The sequence below is a fragment of the Bos javanicus genome, chromosome 16 (genome assembly GCF_032452875.1).
Source record: "Bos javanicus breed banteng chromosome 16, ARS-OSU_banteng_1.0, whole genome shotgun sequence".
Lineage (NCBI taxonomy): Eukaryota > Metazoa > Chordata > Mammalia > Artiodactyla > Bovidae > Bos > Bos javanicus.
This window is the reverse complement of record NC_083883.1, coordinates 71,907,910-71,930,447: the sequence shown is the minus strand read 5'-3', so window position 1 is coordinate 71,930,447 and position 22,538 is coordinate 71,907,910. Positions and strand designations below refer to the sequence as shown.

Genomic DNA, 22,538 nt, shown 5'->3' with positions numbered 1-22,538 from the left:
TCTTACTAGGATCTGATGTAGGTGATACATTATCTCTTTCCGCTTGGAAAATTTTCTGTTCGTCTTTAACTTTTGTCAGTTTGATTATGTTGTCTCTAGATATGGATCTCTTTGACTTTATTCTAGTTGGAGCTCCACTGAGCTCCAGTTGAGTTCCTTGTATAAATTAATACTTTTCATCAAATTTGAATTGTTTTTAGCCATTTCTTCAACTGTTATTTCTTCCTCTTTCTCCTCTCCTTCTGAGACTCCCGTTGTGTGTAGTATGTCGGTATGATTGATGGTATCCCACAAGTCTTTGAAACTCTGTTCATTTTGTGTTCAGTCTTTCTTTTGCACCTCAAAGTAGATAATCTCCATTGACCTGTCTCTCTGCCAACTCAAAGTGTTTTTCATGGTTTTTTTGTGGGAAAGCAAATTTACTGAAGTCCTCACTCTGCCATTGCAGAAGTCCTCTCTGAAGCACATCTTTTTAGTTGAGACTGAGGGAGGAATAGTCTTCCTGCCCTAATGCCACTGTGTGACAACTCACTCCTCATAATTATTGGAAAACTGGTAATAAAAACTTACTTTATGAGAAGGACCAATTCTTCCATTAAACCTTCTCCAGCCAATTCTTTCTAGCCCTAACTTCTTTATTCAAACATTCCCCTCAAATACATGGCTTTAGTATAAGGTCATCTGAGGTTCACCCAGTTAACTGAATCACATTGGTGCTACCAATACTTAAATAACTAGGGCTCTTTAGATAAAGATTCAGAGCAGAACATATTGTAATTATTATGCTGTATTTAAAAACTGTTACAAAGGTTCCATTATAGCTATGAAATATACTTACGTGTTTTTAGGGTTTCGTCTGCATGCATGCATGGGGGTGTGTGTGTGTGCCAGTTGCTCAGTCATGTCCAACTCTGCAATCCCATGGACTGCAGCCCCCCAGGCTGCTTTGTCCGTGGAATTTTTCGGTAAGAACACTGGGGTGGGTTGCCATTTCCTTCTCTAGGGGATCTTCCCAACCCAGGGATCAAACTGGGAAGCCCTTACAGGGTTTCTTTGCGCATGTTTTTATATGGCTAGTCTTTATGATTGTTGGTTTTTTTATTGTATACATTAGGTTTTATTTTTGCTCTCCAGAATGTCTAATTAAAATGCTCTGAGAAGACCCATATGATGCCTTCAGTTTACAGATATTTTCTTACTTGTAAAATAAGCAAAGCTGTGAGGGAGAAAGTAAAAGGTACTCTTGCCTAATACTTCCAACTATAGTGACTTTAATATTTTTTATTGGGGTATAGTTGATTTACAATATTGTATTAGTTCCAGGTGTATAAATAGTGATTCAGTATTTTTTATAAATTGTACTCCATTTGTAGTTATAACATATTGGCTATATTTCCTGTGCTATGTAATATATTCTTGTAGCTTATTTATATTATAAATAGTTGTTTGTACCTTGTAGTCCCCTATCCCTTTCTTTTCTCTTCCTTCGTTCCTTTCCCCAGTGGTAACCACCCGTTTGTTCTTTATATCTGTGAGTCTGCTTCTTTTTTGTTATATTCACTACTCTGCTTTATTTTTTAGATTTCATGCTTAAGTGATATCATATATTTGTCTTTCTCATTTATTTCGCTTAGCGCAATACTCTCCAGTTTCATCCATGTTTTTGCAAATGGCAAAATTTCATTCTTTTTATAACTGAGTAGTATTCCCTTGTGTGTATATATATATACACACACTGTATCTTTTTTATCTGTTCATCTGTTGATGGATACTTAAGTTGCTTCCATTCTATCTTGTATATTGTAAATACTGCTGCTGTGAACATTGGGATGCATGTATCTTTTCAAATTAGTGTTTCTGTTTTCTTGGATATACACCTAGGAGTGAAATTGCTGGGTCGTATGGTAATTCTGTTTTTAGTTTTTTTCAGAACCTCCATATTATTCTGCACAGTGACTTTATCAGTTTACATTTCCACCAGTAGTGCACAAGTCTTCCTTTTTTTCCCATATCCTCACCAACATTTGTTGTTTGTGGTCTTTTTGATGATAGCCATTCTGAAAGGATGATTTGTATATTTTTAAGATAGTGTTCAGTCAGTTTAGTTCAGTCGCTCAGTCGTGTCTGACTCTTTGCGACCCCATGAATCACAGCACGCCAGGCCTCCCTGTCCATCACCAACTCCTAGAGTTCACTCAAACTCATGTCCATCGAGTTGGTGATGCCATCCAGCCATCTTATCCTCTGTCGTCCCCTTCTCCTCTTGCCCCCAATCCCTCCCAGCATCAGAGTCTTTTCCAATGAGTCGACTCTTCGCATGAGGTGGCCAAAGTACTGGAGTTTCAGCTTTAGCATCAGTCCTTCCAAAGAAACCCCAGGGCTGATCTCCTTCAGAATGGACTGGTTGGATCTCCTTGCAGTCCAAGGGACTCTCAAGAGTCTTCTCCAACACCACAGTTCAAAAGCATCAATTCTTTGGCCCTCAGCCTTCTTCACAGTCCAACTCTCACATCCATACATGAGCACTGGAAAAACCATAGCCTTGACTATAGACGGACCTTTGTTGGCAAAGTAATGTCTCTGCTTTTGAATATTGTATCTAGGTTGGTCATAACTTTCCTTCAAAGGAGTAAGCGTCTTTTAATTGGATGGCTGCAGTCACCATCTGCAGTGATTTTGGAGCCCCCAAAAATAAAGTCTGACACTGTTTCCACTGTTTCCCCATCTATTTCACATGAAAGGATGGGACCAGATGGCATGATCTTTGTTTTCTGAATGTTGAGCTTTAAGCCAACTTTTTCACTCTCCATTTTCACTTTCATCAAGAGGCTTTTGAGTTCCTCTTCACTTTCTGCCATAAGGGTGGTGTCATCTGCATATCTGAGGTTATTGATTTTTCTCCCGGCAGTCTTGATTCCAGCTTGTATTTCTTCCAGCCCAGCATTTCTCATGATGTACTCTGCATAGAAGTTAAATAAGCAGGGTGACAGTATACAGCCTTGACGTACTCCTTTTTGTATTTGGAACCAGTCTGTTGTTCCATGTCCAGTTCTAACTGTTGCTTCCTGACCTGCATATGGGTTTCTCAAGAGGCAGGTCAGGTGGTCTGGTATTCCCATCTCTTTCAGAATTTTCCACAGTTTATTGTGATCCACACAGTCAAAGGCTTTGGCATAGTCAATAAAGCAGATATAGATGTTTTTCTGGAACTCTCTTGCTTTTTCGATGATCCAGCGGATGTTGGCAATTTGATCTCTGGTTCCTCTGCCTTTTCTGAAACCAGCTAAGATAGTGTTAGTGACCTAAAATCTGCAGGCAAGCACAATGAAGTGTTTTTCTAGAGAATTGAATGTATTTGCCTACATATAACCAATAATATTAGTTTATCAGATGGCTTGCTGATTGTGTTTAGGTAATTATGTATGTCCCTGTGTGTGTGCTCAATCGTGTCCAACTCTTTGCAACCCCATGGACTGTAACCTGCCAGTCTCCTCTGTCCATGGGATTTTTCAGAAAAGAATACTGGAGCAGGTTGTGTAATAATACTATAAAAAGTAGATACTGTTCATTTTTTATGGATAAGATTAAGATTAAGCTAAAATAGATCAAGAATCCTGCCCAAGATTATACAAAAAGTAAGTGGTAGGATAAGGTTTATAGCAAAATATTGCTCCAGTGTCCTTGTTCTGCATTACTAAAAGCTTTACTGCTTCCCCTAGATACCATCTATGGTCCAAGACAGATATATACAAATTCTTAAGAAGTTTTAATTCATACCTTTTTAGCTTCATTTAACACCATTAAATAAGGTCTCCCACTAGCTATCACTTTTTTTTTTAAGCCCCTCATAAGTGACTTTTTAAAGGTATAATTATACAGTTACAGATGTGCCTTGGTTAAATGGTACGGAAGTTTATATATACATATTCTAACAAGATACAAGAAAAATATTATTACAAAGTATGGTAAAGTGGAAATGATCCTGGTGACAGACCTCTACTCAAATCTCAGTTTTGTTAACTTACCTATGGAAATGACCTTAATTAAGCTGCTAAATTTCTCTGCATCCTCCTTTACAAAGCTGGCATTAAACAGGGTTGTATAAAAATTGAATGGGATAACACATGCACAAAACATGGCACAATTTTTTTTTAAAACTATAGTACCTGTTTTCTTTGCATTCCCCCTTTTTTAAAAAGATATACTTTTGATATTTAGAAAGAGGTATATATATACATATATACACACACATATATAATATATATGTGTATATATATATATATATATATATATAATGGTTGCCTTTATGCTGATAACTTTAAGAAATACCCTTGGTGCTTTCTTTTGTAGCTAGTTTATTGATTCTCTAGAGTGAACAGTATTGAAATTAATAAGTAGTCTTTTCTTCCTCCACTTCCTGCCTCTCTAGCATTTAGTGTAAAGTAATACAGTTTTACTCTCACAGTAAATACCTATATGCCCATCACTTGTCATTAGTTCTACAGGAAATATATTTAATATTTACTGTCAGTCCTTATGAAAAATTTTTCTGATCATTTCTTGGTAATTTGAAGCTCATTCTTTAGTAGAAGGTCTCATGTGAACATTGTTTCCTGAGTTCTTGCATGTTTCATAGCAGTTTGTAGCCTTCATGTTTAAAGATCAGCTTGAATTGATATAAAATCCTTGGTTCAGCTTCTTTCCTTAATTTCCTTAAGTACCTTGAATATTCCATTGTCTTCAGTCTGATTTTTTTTTCCTTTCATATTCTTAGTGGTTTTGCTTGGATGCCCAAAAGATATTTTTCCTTTAAAATATCTTTTATTGAGCTATCTGTAAGTCTTGACTTTTCTACATCAATTTTCCCAGTTGAATGGTGTTCTTTCACTGTAAAAAGCCCACTTTTATTTCTGAAACATTTTCTTCAGTAATACTTTTTAGTATTTATTTCATTCTGTCACGTTGTTTTTCTTCTTCTTTCTGCTGTTCATGTTGATTCTGTTCTCTCTCTGTATCTTTTCCCTTGAAATCTTTTTGTTTTTCTCATCTCTCTCTCTATTTTGTTGAATTGTTTGTAATTTCTCTTTTTTCTTTACTCTTTCATGTTTCCATTACTGTAGTTGAAAGGCAGACTGACAGAATGAATATTTAGTTTTTCCTGCTTCAGTAGTAGAGACATATTGGGGGAAGGGAATGGGTGTTATATTGGCTTATCTGTAATGCCTGCCACAGGCTTGAACCATTGGAGACAAGAGTCTATCCTGAATAAAATGAAAAATGATAGCTTTGTTAATGACAATAGGATAGATAATATCAGCATTTTCTACATAGTCCCTGGGAGATAGAGAAGAACCATGCTTTATATATGGGTGCACGGTGTTGCTTCAGATTATATTGTTTGGTTTGGGGAAGGTTGGGTTTTTTCTGGCGGCATCATGTGGCTTGCATGTGGCTCTTAGTTCCTCCTAGGCCCTTGTCGTGAAAGTGCAAAGTCCTAACCACTGGACTGCCAGGGAATTCCCCCAGATTATATTGTTGATTTTTATTTTGCAAGGACTTGAATTTTTTTAGTGACATTTCATTTTATATTTTATTATAAAAGACAAGAGAAAGAAATTTATATTCTTAACTACGTGGGACATTTTAAAGCAATAGTCTGCTTCATTATTTATTTCGTCTGTCTAGCACCTATACTGGAGAAGGCAATGGCACCCCACTCCAGTACTCTTGCCTGGAAAGTCCCATGGATGGAGGAGCCTGGAAGGCTGCAGTCCATGGGGTCGCTGAGGGTTGGACACGACTGAGTGACTTCACTTTCACTTTTCACTTTCATGCATTGGGGAGTGAAATGGCAACCCACTCCAGTGTTCTTGCCTGGAGAATCCCAGGGACGGGGAAGGCTGGTGGGCTGCCGTCTATGGGGTCACACAGAGTCGGACACAACTGAAGTGACTTAGCAATAGCAATAGCAATAGCACCTAAACATCCAAATAGAATGAAAGAGGAATCCTAGGATTAGTGTAAATTGATGAAACTTTTAAGATTTATCAGCACATTAGAGCTTATAGAATAGAAAATCTGAAGTGGTAAACTACTTTTTAGTAGCACTGCACACAGTTCATCTGAAATTTATGCCATGGTTTTTGTAAAACTAGCAATACTGGGTTTAATAATACAGAGGTTTTAAAAGCATGAAATTCTCGTTAGCTGTTAAGTTGTACATATTTTTAATCACATGTAGTTGGATAATCTCAAAAGAATCTCTTCAGTCTTTGAATTTTGAAAAATGGTTTTTCCATTAAGATATTTTTATATGCCCTTGAGAATTAACTGTAAAATTTCAGCCATACATACAGTGTGCTTTCTGTTTTTCACTGGTATGATTTGAGATTTCACTTAAATTTGCTGAAACTAGTGGTTCTTAAATTTTAGGGGATGGTGAGTTACTTTCAAAATATGATTTTTAAAAATGGGTGTTCTCTGAGACAAATTCACAGAGACACACAAGAAATATTATACATCCATAGTCTTCTGATTAAAAGGCTCTGGTCTGTATATATGTGTTTATAGTTTAAAATATTTCTAGTAATTAAATTTGGTATACAGTTTTTAAATCTGGCAGTCGATGGCCTGGTAAATTGAAGTGAACTGATTGGTAGGATTTGTTACTATTTAGTCATCATATTTTCTCTACAGTAAAATGTTAAAGCTGTTCTGATGAATGAAATTATAGTGTAGCACTGAGGAAATTTGCTCAATTAAAATTTCTGTCCTGTTTGTTAATATTATTTGAATCAATTCACCTGAAATTTTTTGTTTGGTACTAAGTTTGCATTTTATTAATACATTTAGCTTATTGGATCTTTGCTGATAGAAATTAACTTGTTAGGGTGAAAAATAAAGATTAAATTTAGTCAGTGAGGGGAATAATCTCAAATAATTTCAAAACCTTTCAAAATTTTGTTTCTTCAACCTTTTCATGAGTTTTCTTAAAGTGTGCTAATTTACAATTTCTTTTTACTTTTTTTTCACACTGTAATGGAAATACTAATGAACAATGGAATAAAGAAACACAGAAGAAAAGAACAAAAGAAAGGCCATTTCAGTACTAGGGGATTGGTGGATTGGTCATATCTTTTAATTTACTAAATATTATATGATAATTATTAATATAAAACAGTTATGTTATTTAAAAATTTTTTGTCCTAAATATTATTGCTTTATATTTATTGAAGACCAAAAAGATAGTAATTTTCTATGTACCTAGTTTTAGATAATTAGAGAGGCATGACTGCTCTACTAGCCTGGAATACAGGCAGATTATGTAGTATTTTTGTTTTCTTTTATCAATTTTCTTTTTGGCACAGATAATTAAGATGCAGTTATGTAGGATACTGAATAGAACATAGACCTTTTTAAGATAACTTGGCTTTAGGGACTAGAGGCTCTTCTTTATGATCTGTATAAGTAGAAATTTAAACTGGGGACATATATATTTTATAATGTACACCTTCGTGTTCAAATACTTCTTGACCAGATACTGTATTTTAAATATTTGCATGTTCTAAGAATCTAAAATTAAAGGGACCATAGCTTAATGCACTAACACTTATACACAGAAATAGAAAAGAAACATCTTTTATCCTTATTTAAGATTGATAAACATTTTTATTACTTTAACCTTTTTATCATAGTTGTTATTAATTATCTTTTTAATTATTATAGTTAAAAAAGAGCAGGAGGGAAAACAGGTTGATCCGATATAAGCTATTCAGGGTTCACGCAGAATATGTCTTATTTTTAAAAGGATTATAGAGGGGAGAAAAAGATTCTTACACAACTAAGATTTTGTTAGTGTTTGCTATGTCCCAGGCAGTAGGTGGCACTAGTGGTAAGGAACCTGCCTGCCAGTGCAGGAGACGTAAGAGATGTGGGTTTGATCCCTGGGTCAGGAAGATCCCCTGGGTTGCATGGCAGCCCACTCCAGTATTCTTGCCTGGAGAATCCCATGGACAGAGAAGCCTGGTGGGCTACAGTCCATAGAGTCGCACAGAATTGGACATGACTGAAGCGACTTAGCATGCATGCAGGCAATGTTCTAGGCCCTTACTATCTCTCATTTAGCTTAGTATATGTTAATTCTTATATAAATTCTTTCAAAGATTAGATGAATTTTTAAAACTCCATTTAAGTTAGCTTCCTCTTAATAGAGGTTGGAAAACATTCAGTCAACATATTCCTTGAAAAAGAGCCTTTTGTGTATTTGTAAATCATTAAAGTTGCTTTTAAATCTTTACCTTTCTAGGTCTAACATTTCTAGTTCCTTTGGCTTTTGGTATAGGTCTTATTTTCAAATACAGTAATACATTACAAATACATTAATAATCTTTGCTGTTTTATATTGTACCTTCTAAAATCTTTTATTGATAAAGACCAGAATTTTATGTATTTTACCTACCATAGGAAAGACACAGTCAGTACTGAGTAGAAAGGAAAGATTATCCTTCATTCCTTATAGTTTTTAGTTATCTTAGTTATCATTTTTAGGGTGCTTTTTGGCTTATAGGAATAGGAAGACCAGCCATAACACCACTCGTGCATGAAGTTTGCCATTTTATTAGAGAATTAAACTCACTGCTGAAAGTATCTGTTGTTCTTTGCAGCATGGTTTCTGAGGTTCTTGGGGCAAATCAATTTTTCATGTGGAAGAAGATAGAGAAACTTTAATACAGAAATACAATTTCTCAACAACTATGATATTTCATTCAGCAAATATTTATTGGGCATCTGTTGTCTTTAGGCATTATTCTAAATATTGGGGGTTAAGTATTGAACTAATAAGCAAACTGTCTTACATTCTTGGGGGGAAGAATAACACACAATAACAGGGTGTGATAGATACAATAAAAAAAACAATAGCACAGGATAAAGGGTGTAGAGAGAGTGACTGGAGACAGGACACAATTTTATAGAAATGCAGTCTTAGTTGTGCCACATTGAAGATTTTTAGCTCTGTAGATCACTCGTGTTTATTCTGCCTCTATTTGGGATTATTCAACATGTGTTTAACTTTTTGTCATCATCTCTTCAGTGGTGCTAAGTTGGTAGCATAAAAGCAATTCGCTGCTAATCCTGACTGGTCACTTAATTAATGTTCACTGTGTCAGGTAAACAGTGCTGATGAAAGCTCTGTAAGAAATAACATGTCATATCTGTGATAGGTGCAGGTGTCATCTGGCTATGTGATTTAGAGGGTGCATTTTGATCTGGAGCTTGATGTCATGTAAGTTTCCCAGAAGACATGCTATTGCTGTTAAAATTAATAAGCCTTAAGCCCTCCATTTCTGATGCACATCTCAAGAGGTAAAGTGTATAGGTTAATGCATGCCATACTTGACTCAGGGTTGACTTGGTCCCACCTTACCACGGCTTTTAACTCGGAATCTGCATAAGGATTCTGCGTTTCTGATTCCATACCCACCAGCTTCTACCCTACGCTGTCTTCTTCTTGAGACAGTTCTACTTATCTTATAAAAGCCCTCCTCTTTCTTCTTGTCCAAAATTAAATCTAATGCAGGGCTCAAATTGTGTGTCCTCCTTAAAACTTGCCCTGTTGACCTTATCCCACAGTGATACAGCCCTTTTCTAAATGTCTCCTGCACTCATAGTTTCGTCATATGGTTCTTGTGTATATACCATTTTACATGTTTTTATTTTTGTCTTACTTCCCCAATAAGTGAATGCGCTTTACAGTGCCTACTATCTGTTCATACTAAACGTAGCTAAAGGAAGACTTGTTTTTTCTACCCCCAACATTGGTAAGCTAAATCGCTTCAGTCGTGTCCGACTCTTTGTGACCACATGGACTGCAGCCCACCAGGCTTCTCCGTCCAAGGGATTCTCCAGGCGAGAACACTGGAGTGGGTTGCCATTTCCTTCTCCAGTGCATGAAAGTGGAAAGTGAAAGTGAAGTCTCTCAGTCGTGTCCGACTCTTAGCGACCCCATGGACTGCAGCCCACCAGGCTCCTCCATCCATGGGATTTTCCAGGCAGGAGTATTGGAGTGGGGTGCCATTGCCTTCTCCATACCCCCAACATTTCTGATGCCAAATACATAGATTTTCTACACCAAGAAATTCTCCAATTCTCACTGTGTGTCCTACAGTTTATTTGTTCTGACACCAACTAACTACCCACAGTTAGCAAGGACCTCTAGGGTGAAGGGCTCAGTCCATCAAGACTGTTCCTCACAGCAGATGATAGTCATAAATATGGGGTTACCATGACATACTTTTTCAGTTCAGTAATTTGTTATAAGAGCTCACAGAACTCAAGGAATCACTTTACTTACTGTTACCAGTTGATTATAAAGGATAAAACTCAGAAACAGCCAAATAGAAGACAGGCATGCGGTAAGGTGCAGCAAAGGGCTCGGGTTTTGTGTGCCACCCTCTTAGCACTTTGATGTGTTCACCAGCCCAGAAGTTCTTCAAACCCCTTTGCTTAGGGTTTCTAACGGTCCCACCAGGTGGTGGTGATTGTTGTTCAGTCGCTAAGTTGTGTCCCACTCTACCTCTGTTACCAAGTTGACTGTCACGGCATTGCAGTACTGGTCTTCAAGTAACCCTGATTTGGGGCTAAAGAATGCACCTGCCAATGCAGGAGTTTGATCCCAGGCTTGGAAAGATCCCCTGGAGAAGGAAGCGGCAACCCACTCTAATATTCTTGCCTGGGAAATCCCATGGACAGAGGAGCCTGGCAGGCTACAGTCCATGGGTCGCAAAAGAGCTGGACACAACTTAGCGACTAAACAGCAACAACCTTTAGGGATGCCAGAGAGAAGCTGTGAAGTGCTTTAAGGAAAAGGTAAAAGTTCTCAACTGGATAAGGAAAGAAAAAAAGCATATGCTGACGTTGCGATCTGTGGTAATAAATCTTCTATCTGTGAAATTCTGAGGAAGGAAAAAAAAATCACGCTGGTTTTGCTGTTACACCTCAGACTACAAAAGCTATGGCCACAGTGCGTGGTAAGCTCGGTTAAGCTGGAAAAGGCATTAAATTTGTGGATGGAAACCATGAACAGAAAAGGGTCCAGTGCCATTCAGTCATGGGGAGGTGGTGCTTAGAACTTAGCACTCGAGGGTAAGAGGGCAGTACTGTATTTGTAAGATGCTTAGCACTTTTTAAGTAGAGGTTTATTAGGGCTTTTAGTTTATTCACTGTGGTGCACAGACATTTATTTCTGAGCCCTGCACTTGTACGATTTGGTTAATTATTTCTAAAGTGTGGATAAGATATCCTGATTTCAATTTAGTTACTTTTTTCCCACTGTAGTTTTATAGAAGGACTTGAAGTTTTTCTCTTTTTTAAAACTGATACTGATATACTGTCCCTTACAATTCAGTTTATTCTTATCTGGAGGTTTCTGATCCTGCATTTAGGGAACTCTGGAAATTAAGATGAGGTAGTTTAGCAGACCACTGAAGAAAGGTTCCCAGTGAGTATGGGATGCAAAGTCTTGTAACTTAAATATTTTATAGGCATTGTCTTTGTTTTCTGGCTCCTGTAAGGTAATATTTTCAATGAATGATGCAAAGCAGTAAATCCAAAATGTACCAACTTGGGAGACCAAATTGTGTGTATATATTTAGTTCTGAAAAAAATGTTACCAATTCACATTTTATAATGAGATCTGAAATCTCATTACTAAGTTGTTAAGGGAGGTATGTTTTTAATATGAATTTCACATAGGGTAAAATTTTATAGGCTTCATCTTGGCTGTTATTTCATTTTGTCTTACAGTTGGTGTATGAATTCTTCTTGAGATTTTTGGAGAGCCCTGATTTCCAGCCTAGCATTGCAAAGCGATACATTGATCAGAAATTTGTACAACAGGTAAGGAATTTTTCTGTCTTAAATTTCCTTATATTCGTTTCAGCAATGATTTATTAACTTGTGATTAAAATAGTCTTTCAAAAGTTTAAGGATTTCTTTTTAACAGTACCTGATATTCTTGCCAGATGATGAGAACTAAAAGTAAAGTAGCTTTGAGAATACAGGAGTATTTTTAATCAAAGTTTGCCTTCTGTTATATCAATTAAATTATCTTGTCTAAATCCTAAGTTTTCATAGTTGTTTTATAAAGACCAGAAAAGCAAGCCTTGTTGGAATATCTAACTTAGAAAATTTGGTATAACTAAGGAGAGACCATTTAAAAAATTTTTAAGTCTTTGAGCTTGAACTTGACATATAGTTCTAAGCACTGTGACAGAGAGGGGGAAATAAATAAGGAATTATTTTTAGAAGTTTGGGCTTTATGTCACTACCTTTTCTCCCCTACTCCTTCCCACCTTATGAATTCTAGCCACCCAGTTCCTAAACCACAGATAAAATATTGAAGAAGGAAAGGAGCTAAATATATGTGATACCTTCTTTCTTTTTATAAGTTGATTGTTAGCTGGGGATTTTTTATTTTGGAATCTGATACTTAAAATTAGTTTCTTAGAATGTGTTCATTTTTATTTTCAAAATCTTTTCAATAACTTAAAGGCATCTTTCAAATACAGAGGACTTTACTGGCCCTAGACAAGATTGTGAAGTAGACCAAACCTCTGGGTCCATTTTCTCTTTTGAAGTACTTGGCTGTGAGTTAGGTCTCATTAGGAATTTGATACTCTCCTTTTCTAAAGTAATTAGCATTTTAAAGAAAGGCAGAGGATGAGTGGAAGGGTAGTAATGAAGTGCTGAGGCCAGGATTAAAGATCATTACAAGGACCTTTGCTGCCTTCTTCCCACCATTATGTGCCCCTAGGATAAAGCTCATGAGCTCCACATATTGGAGTTAATTTCTGGTCATCTGCTGTAGCTACCACGTAAAGTATTTTTACTAGTGCTGTGAAGTATTGATAAGAACATTGTCATTGTCCTTTAACCTTTCAAGTAGTTCTTCATAAACTATGACGAAATACTAGGTGTGTGTTAACTGTAAAATGTTAATTTCATTTTAATACCAAGTTAGAAGCAGTCATTAAATGGAGCTGTATTATTTTGGTATTAGAGATGAATGCATGTTTCCTTCTGTAGCTCTCGTGTGCTATAGAAGAAATACAGTGTATTAAGGAACTTTAGTAATGCTGTGTTAAATTGTATTTAAGATAATAGCAGGTTGAGTGGAACAGTTACTGTAGGGCTTCTTCACCCTGGAGTCTGAGGTATTTTGGCTGCTGGATTATTCATTGGGTTTGGGGGGAGCAGGAAGAATACTGGTAGGATAGGACCCATTTTCTGCCGTCTACTCTAAATGCCTGTACTGTCCAAGAAGCCAAGGCCCCATAATTTGTTTCTAGCAGTTTACATCACTGTGCTTTCACAGATCACTACTCTGAGGTATTCTTAGTGTGTTGCTTCAATAAATACCATTGAAAAGCTGACATTTCTCAGCTTTTGTATTTTGAAATTATTTAATTAGGTGGTAAGTTTAAGACGTAGAAGTACAGGAGAATAATCTGAAGTATAAATTTGGACGTTTGTTACTGCAAGAGAAGAAAACAAGTATATAATTACAGGTTGTGCTCAAATCATTTCCTGAAGGAGGAAGCTAAGAATTATTTAGTGCTTTTTATGTGCCAGGCACTGTCCTTATCTGCTGTTACATAAAGAGCTAGATCATGTCCAAATTTACAGAGCTAGAAGATGGCACAGTCAGGATTTAATTATATAAAAATAGATTATAAATGTGATTATATAAAACAAATTATTTTATTTAGATTATAATATTTCAAAATATTTACTTAAATAGATTTTCTACTTAGCTAACAACTGTTTAATATTTCACATTGACCCCGAGGATCAACTTGTATTACATTATATTTGTTCTTGAATTAGACATAGTGACCTGAACAATTAAGGATTGCTTTTATTAATTTCAAAGCATATCTTCCAAGTAAACTCAACATCAGAAACTTGTATTTGAGTGTCTTAAGTGAATAGTTTAGCTATTTTAATTAGAATAATTTGAAGTGACTTAATTACGTATAATAATACAAATTCTCATGCTTTATGGATATTTTTAGCTGGAGCCTCATGCAGTACTTAATAATCTGGCAAATACCAAATGCAGACAATAAGCAAGATACTTTAGGATTATAACTGAAGTCATCACTTTTCTCAAAGAATACCCACTCTTGTAGAAGAGATACACAAATTAGCAATTACATATAATTCAAGACAGAATGGAAAAAAAACTTTAAGGTTCAGAGCTTGCTATCGTGACAGTAATTATTAGATTGATGAAAAAGTAATTGCAGTTTTGGACCATGAATTTTAAATCATTACAACTATGCTTAAACACATATTTATTAATAAAATAGGAACCATTACAATCAACACATTTTTGCTGAGATACAAGTTTGTTTATTCCTGTAAAAATCCATGCTTCAGGTTCAACCAAGTCTTGAAAAGCATTTTCTGCCTCCTGCTAGTTGTGGAAGCATTTTCCCTGAAAGAAATTGTCGAGATGCTTGAAGAAATGGTAGTGTGTTGGCAGGGGGTCAGGTGAATATGGAGGATGCGGCAAAACTTTGTAACCCAGTTCATTCAACTTTTGAAGCATTGATTTTGGGACTTGCAGTCAGGCGTTGTCGTGGAGAATTGGGCCGTTTCTGTTCCAATGCTGACTGCAGATACTGCAGTTTTTGGTGATCTCATTGATTTGCTGAGCATACTTTTCAGTGTAATGGTTTCACTGGGAATCAGAAAGCTGTGGTGGGTCAGACCAAACAGTGACCATGACCTTTTTATGGTGCAATTTTGGCTTTGGGAAATGCTTTGGAGCTTTTTTTTGGTCCACCCACTGAGCTGGTCATCAGTGGTTGTCGTTTAAATCCACTTTTCGTCACACGTCAACAATCCAATCGAGAAATGGTTCGTTGACGTATTATAGAATAAGGGAAGACAACATTTCAAAATGATGATCTTTTTGATTGTGGTCGGCTTATGAGGCACCCACTTACCGAGCTTTTTCACCTTTCCAATTTCCTTCAAATGCCAAATAACTGTATGATGGTCAATGTTGAGTTCTTCAGCAGTTTCTCATGTCATTGTAAAAGGATCCATTTCAATATTGCTCTCAACTGGTCATTGTCAGTTTCCAGTGGCCAGCCACTGTCTTTGTCATCTTCAAGGCTATCATCTCCTTTGTGAAACTTCTTGAACCACCATGGCCTGTACATTTGTTAGCAGTTCCTGGGCCAAATGCATTGTTGGTGTTGTGAGTTGTCTCTGCTGCTTTACGACCCATTTTGAACTCAAGTAGAAAAATCGCTCGAGTTTGCTTTTTGTCTAACGTCATTTACATAGTCTGAAATAAATATGAAATAAACAGCAAGTAATAAGTCATTGGGCTTTTATTAGCAAAAAACGTAAAGCGAGAAACACACATTAAAATGATGTATAGCATAACCACATTTACTTAAAAATGTATTCCAATATCAAACAGCAGGTTTCAACAGTGCAAAACAACAATTACTTTTGCACCAATCTAATAACAATCCCAAAGTACAGAACGTGAAATTCCTTGATGACATCATAGGTAATTGTATTTTATAAATAGATTTATATTTTCTCCTAAGAAAATCCAACTTTTTATTTAAAACACAGTAATATAAACTTATTTATTTAACAATTTGCAATCTACAAGCTTAAGATTCTAAAAGCATTAAAAAAAATCTCAGATTTCAACAGTTTAAAATTATAAGCTATGTTTAGTAGTCAAGAGTAGGACAGAATTTTAAAATGAATGGGAAGGCAAAAAAAAAAAAACACACTTTTTTTTGGAAGTGTTTATTTGATTTATTGTGCATTCTTTTTCAAAATGAAATAAAAGAAATACTCCTTAAGCTTTAGCGCCACTCTTTAGTGCCACTTCTTTAGTGCCATTATTTAGCAATAATAAAGTCAATCTGATAAGGCGCAGAGTCTTTTTTAAAAATTTAAAGATTTTGTGGGTTATCTTAAAATCAAAATTAGAGTGAAGTGTTAGCTCGATTATTTTTAAAAAGTAATTTCTCAGATTTTTTTTAAAGCTCCTGGAGCTTTTTGATAGTGAAGATCCCAGAGAACGTGACTTCCTGAAGACTGTTCTACATCGAATTTATGGGAAATTTCTTGGATTAAGAGCATTCATCAGAAAACAAATTAACAACATTTTCCTCAGGTATATTATTTGTATATTCATGTATAGCACTTTTTTTCCCTTCCATATTTTTTTTATTCCAATTTCTTTAGTTTTTAATGTCTGAAACTTATGAACTTAACTGATAGTGAAGTGAAGTGAAGTGGAAGTCGCTCAGTCATGTCCGACTCTTTGCGACCCCATGGACTGTAGCCTACCAGGCTCTTCAGTCTATGGAATTTTCCAGGCAAGAGTCTTGGAGTCCTGGACTGGGTTGCCATTTCCTTCTCCAGGGGATAGAGGTTGAGTCATTTCTAGCCAATTTTGTGGATATCATTTGATTGCATCTAACTTTTTCTTGTAACTTCTCATCTAAGTGGATAGTACTAATGACAGTTTTTAATAGATAATACACATGTTATTCATAGTTAAATTTTATTGAGAGAAGAATTTGTCTGTTTGAGCACTTGTTTTAAAAAATCCTGTATAAATACTGTTTAAATCAATAGCTCTTAAAGTATTTTCAGTTGATGTTCTGACAAAGCTAATTAAATGTATGTGGGCCCTATCTTGACTACTTTATAAATGAAATCATTAAGTAGGTTTCACATTAGGGGGTTTTGCTTTAATCTTTGTACCTTCCTGCATCTTTCATTCAGTTTAGTTTTCTGATGTTTTTCCATCTTTGTTTTAAATTCAGGTTTATATATGAAACAGAACATTTCAATGGTGTTGCTGAACTCCTTGAAATTTTAGGAAGGTAAGTCAGTTTTTTGTTCTTTTTAAGAATTAAGTAACTTTGAATGTTTTATGTATTAAAATATTAGCTGGGATTAGAGAAATTATTTCACATTTTAGAATTTGAATATACAGTATAAGGCATAGTTTGTCAACTGAGTTCTTACTGTAGCTTTTTAGGGGGTCAGCATATTAAAGTAGTGCCACACAGAGCATCTGTTTCAGAGTGGACTTCCTGCTTTTGAAACTGTGGCATATTTTATGCCTAATCTTGCTAGACCGCCTCGGAAATTTACAGGATCTGACTGGTAAGGGATGAAATAAGCTATAGTGAATCTTTGATGAAGTTACAGGAGTTCTTGTTCCAATGTTGATGGACCGTTCCCGTACATCTGTTCTTTTTAGAAGAGTCTATAGCCTTCGATTTTAGTTCTGTGAACTTTGTTGCCTTCTTGTTCATCACATAGCAGTATTAACCTGAGAGTTTAGACCCTGTATTTAAAGAATGGTTTTAGTCTCCTCTGTTAATATTTAGGGCATGATTATAGAGAGAACTGTTCTTAATTTCAGAACTTTCAAAGTAAGAGAAACTACCCATTTACTTCAGGATATATTGAAAATTCTAACAATATTGTGATACTGACTCTACTTTAGAGAAGAAAAATAAAGGCATCAATAAGTGATAGGCTTTATAGAAAACGTAAAATTTCTTAGTGGGACATTGAATTGGCAGTTCTTATTTTCTTTGGGACCATTGCATGACTTAGAGGAACAGGCTTCCTAGTGACAGTCTGTCTAATTTAGGTTGCAGATAAGTAAGTCATTCAACACCAGGCCTGAAGCAGAGCAGTTCCTATGTACTTGGGGATGTAATAACTTAGAAATAAAGTAGTAACTACGTAACCCTTCCCCTGCCTTTTTTTCCCCCTCCAGTATTATCAATGGCTTTGCATTGCCACTGAAAGCAGAACATAAACAATTTCTAATGAAGGTTCTTATTCCTATGCATACTGCAAAAGGATTAGCTTTGTTTCATGCTCAGGTAAGTAGCAGATTTCAGGTGAAATGAACATTGTTTCAAAAACCAATATAAAGGCAGAGAAACTGAGAAATACTGAGGTGGCAATTTTAAGTATACTTAAGCAATTTGCTTTGTAAGTTGCCCAAAGCAAATTTTTAATTATATCATAATTTTTAAAGCATGATGATATTTAGTACTCGTAAATAAGCTCAATGCACTTTAAGTATAGATATAGGAAAAATCAGGTTCTTTTCTAGTCCAGGCCTTGACCTAATTAACTGTGTGACTTTGAATACATCCCACATATTTTCAGAATGTTCTGTCTAGCCTGCATGACCTAGTTAGACAATGATTTTGGTTTCTTCTATTAACACTCAGAGAATATCATATCAGCACAGGCATACATGTTAGAAACACGCTAAAAAACTAAAATGTTAGCGCTAGTCTTATTTCACTCAGATTTATTTATCTATCTGTTTATTTAGTGGGCTATGGTTACATTTCTGATTTATAAGACAAAGATAGTTAATTTTAATTCCCCAAAGAACTGGTCTACCGCCTCAATGATATTGAAAGATTGATATGCCCAACTACATTTTATTTAATATTTCAGTTAACTTAATATTCAGAAGTTAATACTGAAAAAAGGACATCTTTTTTAAGTAGAAGTTATTTACATAATTATGGGTATATTTATTTTTAATATATTGCCATAAACTGAAGTTTATTAAAATGAAGTCGTTTTGTTAGCTAAATATAAAAATCCTGCATTACTAAATGTTATTTCATTCAGTAATATTTATAAACTGTCCCTTGCATTTTAGCTAGCCTACTGTGTTGTACAGTTCCTGGAGAAAGATACAACACTAACAGAACCTGTAAGTGTTTTACTTATTTTTATGTTTTTGGTCTACATCATAGCATTTTATTTTAGCTTCCTTTATACTCTTAGAGCTCTACCAAACAGTCATAGTAATATATTTTAAATTAAAATCATTTGGAAGAAGAAAAGTGAGGTTAATCTGTATTTAAAGAATAAGAATGGGATGGCAAATTCTCATTAATTGTGTATCTTAAATAACTTAAATATAGGTTAAAATTAATATATAGTAGTTAAGATGTGTGGTGACAGGCTCAAATGACTACAGTGAAATCATTTATACATTTATTATCTTCAATGGTAGTCTTTTTCATCTTCATTCACCTTTTAAAATTAAAACATTAAAACATACTGTAAGGATTCCAAAACTATTTCCTTGAATTTTGTTTTATCTTTAGGAATAGGATTTTCCCTTTTATTTATGATAAACCATGTGATAGGGATTGAAAACATTTCCTTGTCTTTGGTGACTGAGCTATAATCTTGGAGTAAAGATAATTTACTTTATGAATCAGCATAGCAATTCAGTCTTAGAATTCTCCTGCTTACTAATTATCTATTAATACAAAGATTCGAGAGAATAAAAATATTACCATGAAAATTGACTGAAGATTGAAGAAAAACAAAAGATAAGTTTAGGGAGAAACAGAAAAGGATAAACACTTAGAAAACAATGTTTTAACCTTGGTGAAATAAGTATTCTGAGAGAGTGTTTTCTAGGTATTCTAAATCTAAATAGTTAAAGAGTTCTTGACAAATAGCACAGGGTTTGAAGGATTTAAATTATATGATTTTCTTCATATTAGAACTTTCTGAGGCTAGGGGCACTTGCAAAAATTACATACTTGATCTTCCTTTGACTTGAGTTTTGTGTGTGTAAAGGAACAAAAGGTATTTTTCCACTCGCTGATATTTAGAGCTTTAGACTTTTTAGATTTGCTGTTCTTTCTGAAATAGCTAAAAACAGTTTTTAAAGACAAATAGAATTAGAAGCCCAGTACTTACATGAAACCACATTAACCTCTAAAGTGGATTAAAACTTAATAGAAATCCATGATAACATTAGAATTTAGAGAAAGAAAGCCCATAATATGGTTTATGCATGGTGGCTAATAAACAGATATACATTAAATATGGTTAAGTTAATATGGAGTGGATTTGGGAGATAGCTGATTTCTTTTTAAAGAGTGAAAGGTTAGGGAGAGGGTTGAGGGCCAGGCATTTGAGTTAGGTGAGTTGAGTTAATAGCAATAGGAGCTGCATGAGGAAGTAAAATGTCCAAGTTAACAAAGGAGAATATTTTTCAATTCATTAAGATCTGCAGATAATAGAGATCTTGGAATTACTATTCTAGGCCATCCTAGCACCAAAATTATGGCCATAGTACTTGGGTTTGAGCCCTAATAATCATTTTCTAGAAGCCTGGCATTCATATCAAAGCTTCCTACAGATTGTAAGTAAGTCAGAGGTTTGGCTGGTTTGTTACATTCTTCATGTTCTTAGATCTTGTATTGAAATTATTTTATTTTCCAAAATGGAAATGACTTTATTGTTATATCCATTTATCAAAGGAGTGTATTAATTTGATTCACATAAGACAAAACCATAAAGCGTAATGTGAAGGAATTCCTTGAAATTCCCCTAAAGATAACCATAAACCATACAAATTGGTGAATACATTTCTATAAATTTTGCATGTATATTTTTGTGTAAAGTTAAACAGTGGGAAATGCTGACTGGGTTTTTTCACCTCAGTATAACATGGATATCTTGCCATATTACTCTGCTTCATATTTTCATTGGTAGCATCAAATTCCATTGTATGGATTGACATAACATATTTAACTCATCCTTAATTCATGGACACTTGAGTTATTGGAGTTTTTGTTGTTATTAACATGTTGCCGGGTTATGGGGATGTTTTAGTGTGTTGGAATTATTCTTTGTCCTGTCTATAGTGTTGCTTACCAAATATATCCTAATGTATGTATTAAATTAGCCTCGGAACTGCACACCAAAAAAAGATAAGGTTTACTGTATGTAACATTTTTAATAAGCCAAGTTACTGAAATTAAAACCTGTTTCTGGGTCAGAGTACAATGTGTCATGGTGCCTGTTTCCCCACATCAGCCGGTACTGAATATTTTAAAATTTTGCTAGTCCGATAGGTATGAAATATTTTAATTGGATTTTTAAAATTATCACAGCCATTCTCTTATAAAGTTATTGGTCATTTATATTTCTGTGTCCTTTCCCTACTTTTCAGACTTTGCCTATTGTGTTTTGCAAGTATTTTTTTTAACCATTTGGAGTTTTCCTTTTAACTTTGAATATACTGTTTTTAATATTTGCCTTTTTAAAGAACTAAAAAAAAATTTTAATGTTGGGAAATCTATTCATCATTATAGCTTCTGGCTTTGGTGTCATGCTAAGTAAAATCCTTCTACCTTTTGAGATTATAAAAACACTCTCTAGTATCATGTTCTAGTTATTTAACAGATTTAGTTTTTACATGTAAAAACTTTATTCCATCTATAATGTTTTTTCTAGAGCTGCCATGACAAATTACCACTATCTTGGTGGTTTAAAATGACAGAAATGTGTTCTCTCACAGTTCTGAAGGCCAGAGTCCAAAATCAAGGTGTCATCAGGGCTGCGCTCCCTCCAGGTGCTCTAGGGGTGATTCGGTTCCTTGCCTCTTCCAGTTTCTGGTGTCTCCAGGCATTCCTGGTTTGTGGCTGCGTCTCTCCAGTATCACATTGCTGCCCCTTCTTCTGTCTCTCCTCCAGTGTTATCTCTTATAAGAATACTTGTCATTTTGGATTTAGGGCCCATCCAGATAACCCAGAATGATTTCACCTTGAGATCCTTAATTATATCTGTAAAGATCCATTTTCCAAATAAGTCACATTCATAGATTTCATAGAAATTAGGACATGAACATATCTGATTGCAGGCCACCATTCAACCCACCACACTGTTGGAAACTGAAATTTTCATGTGACAAGGGTAAGAAATTGTATTTGTCTTCTATTACTGTATAACAAATTGTCACAAAGTTTAGTGGCTTGAAACAACAAGCATTTATTATTGGATAGTATCTGTGAGTCAGGAATCCAGGCACGACTTAGCTGGATCCTCTGCCTCAGGGTCTCTCATAAGACTACAGTCAAGGTGTTGGCCGGGTAAAATCTCAGATGAGGGAGGAGCTGCTTCTGAGTTCACATGATGGTTGGTGGTAGCATCCAGTTCTTCACATGCTGTTGGACTGCTGTTCCTAACTGGAAGTTGGCGAGCAGCCACCCTCCGTTCCTTGGTACTTGGGCCTGTCTGGCTTCCCAGGTGGCATTAGTGGTAAAGAACATGCCTGCCAGTGCAGCCGATGTAAGAGACATGGGTTTGATCTCTGGGTTGGGAAGATCCCCTGGAGAAGGTCAGCACAACCCACTCCAGTATCCTTGCCTGGAGAATCCCGTGGACAGAGGAGCCTGGCTGGCTACAGTCCGTGGGGTCGCACAGAGTCAGACATGACTGAAGCAACTTAGCATGATGGGCCTCTCCAGCATAGCAAACTTGCTCTATCAAAGCTGCAAGACAAGAAGGCCCAGGAGAATCTGTTCATAAGATGGAAGTCACAGTCTTTTGTAACTTTCCCATGGAAATGACATTCTGTCCCTTTTGCCACATTCTGTTGGTTAGAAGCAAGTCCCCAGGCCAGTGCACACTTA

At 35.5% G+C, this 22,538-nt stretch overlaps 1 protein-coding gene across 2 annotated transcripts in view; it reads left to right on the top strand.

Moving 5' to 3' along the window:
- PPP2R5A (protein phosphatase 2 regulatory subunit B'alpha) overlaps positions 1-22,538 on the top strand; it is a 72,536-nt gene that overhangs the window by 42,980 nt on the left and 7,018 nt on the right. For both annotated transcript variants that reach the window (XM_061383567.1, XM_061383568.1), the window contains exons 4-8: positions 11,803-11,895; positions 16,083-16,213; positions 16,872-16,931; positions 17,843-17,951; positions 18,755-18,808. In XM_061383567.1, coding sequence (XP_061239551.1) covers positions 11,803-11,895; positions 16,083-16,213; positions 16,872-16,931; positions 17,843-17,951; positions 18,755-18,808 — 447 coding nt within the window. The remainder of the gene's footprint in view (positions 1-11,802; positions 11,896-16,082; positions 16,214-16,871; positions 16,932-17,842; positions 17,952-18,754; positions 18,809-22,538) is intronic.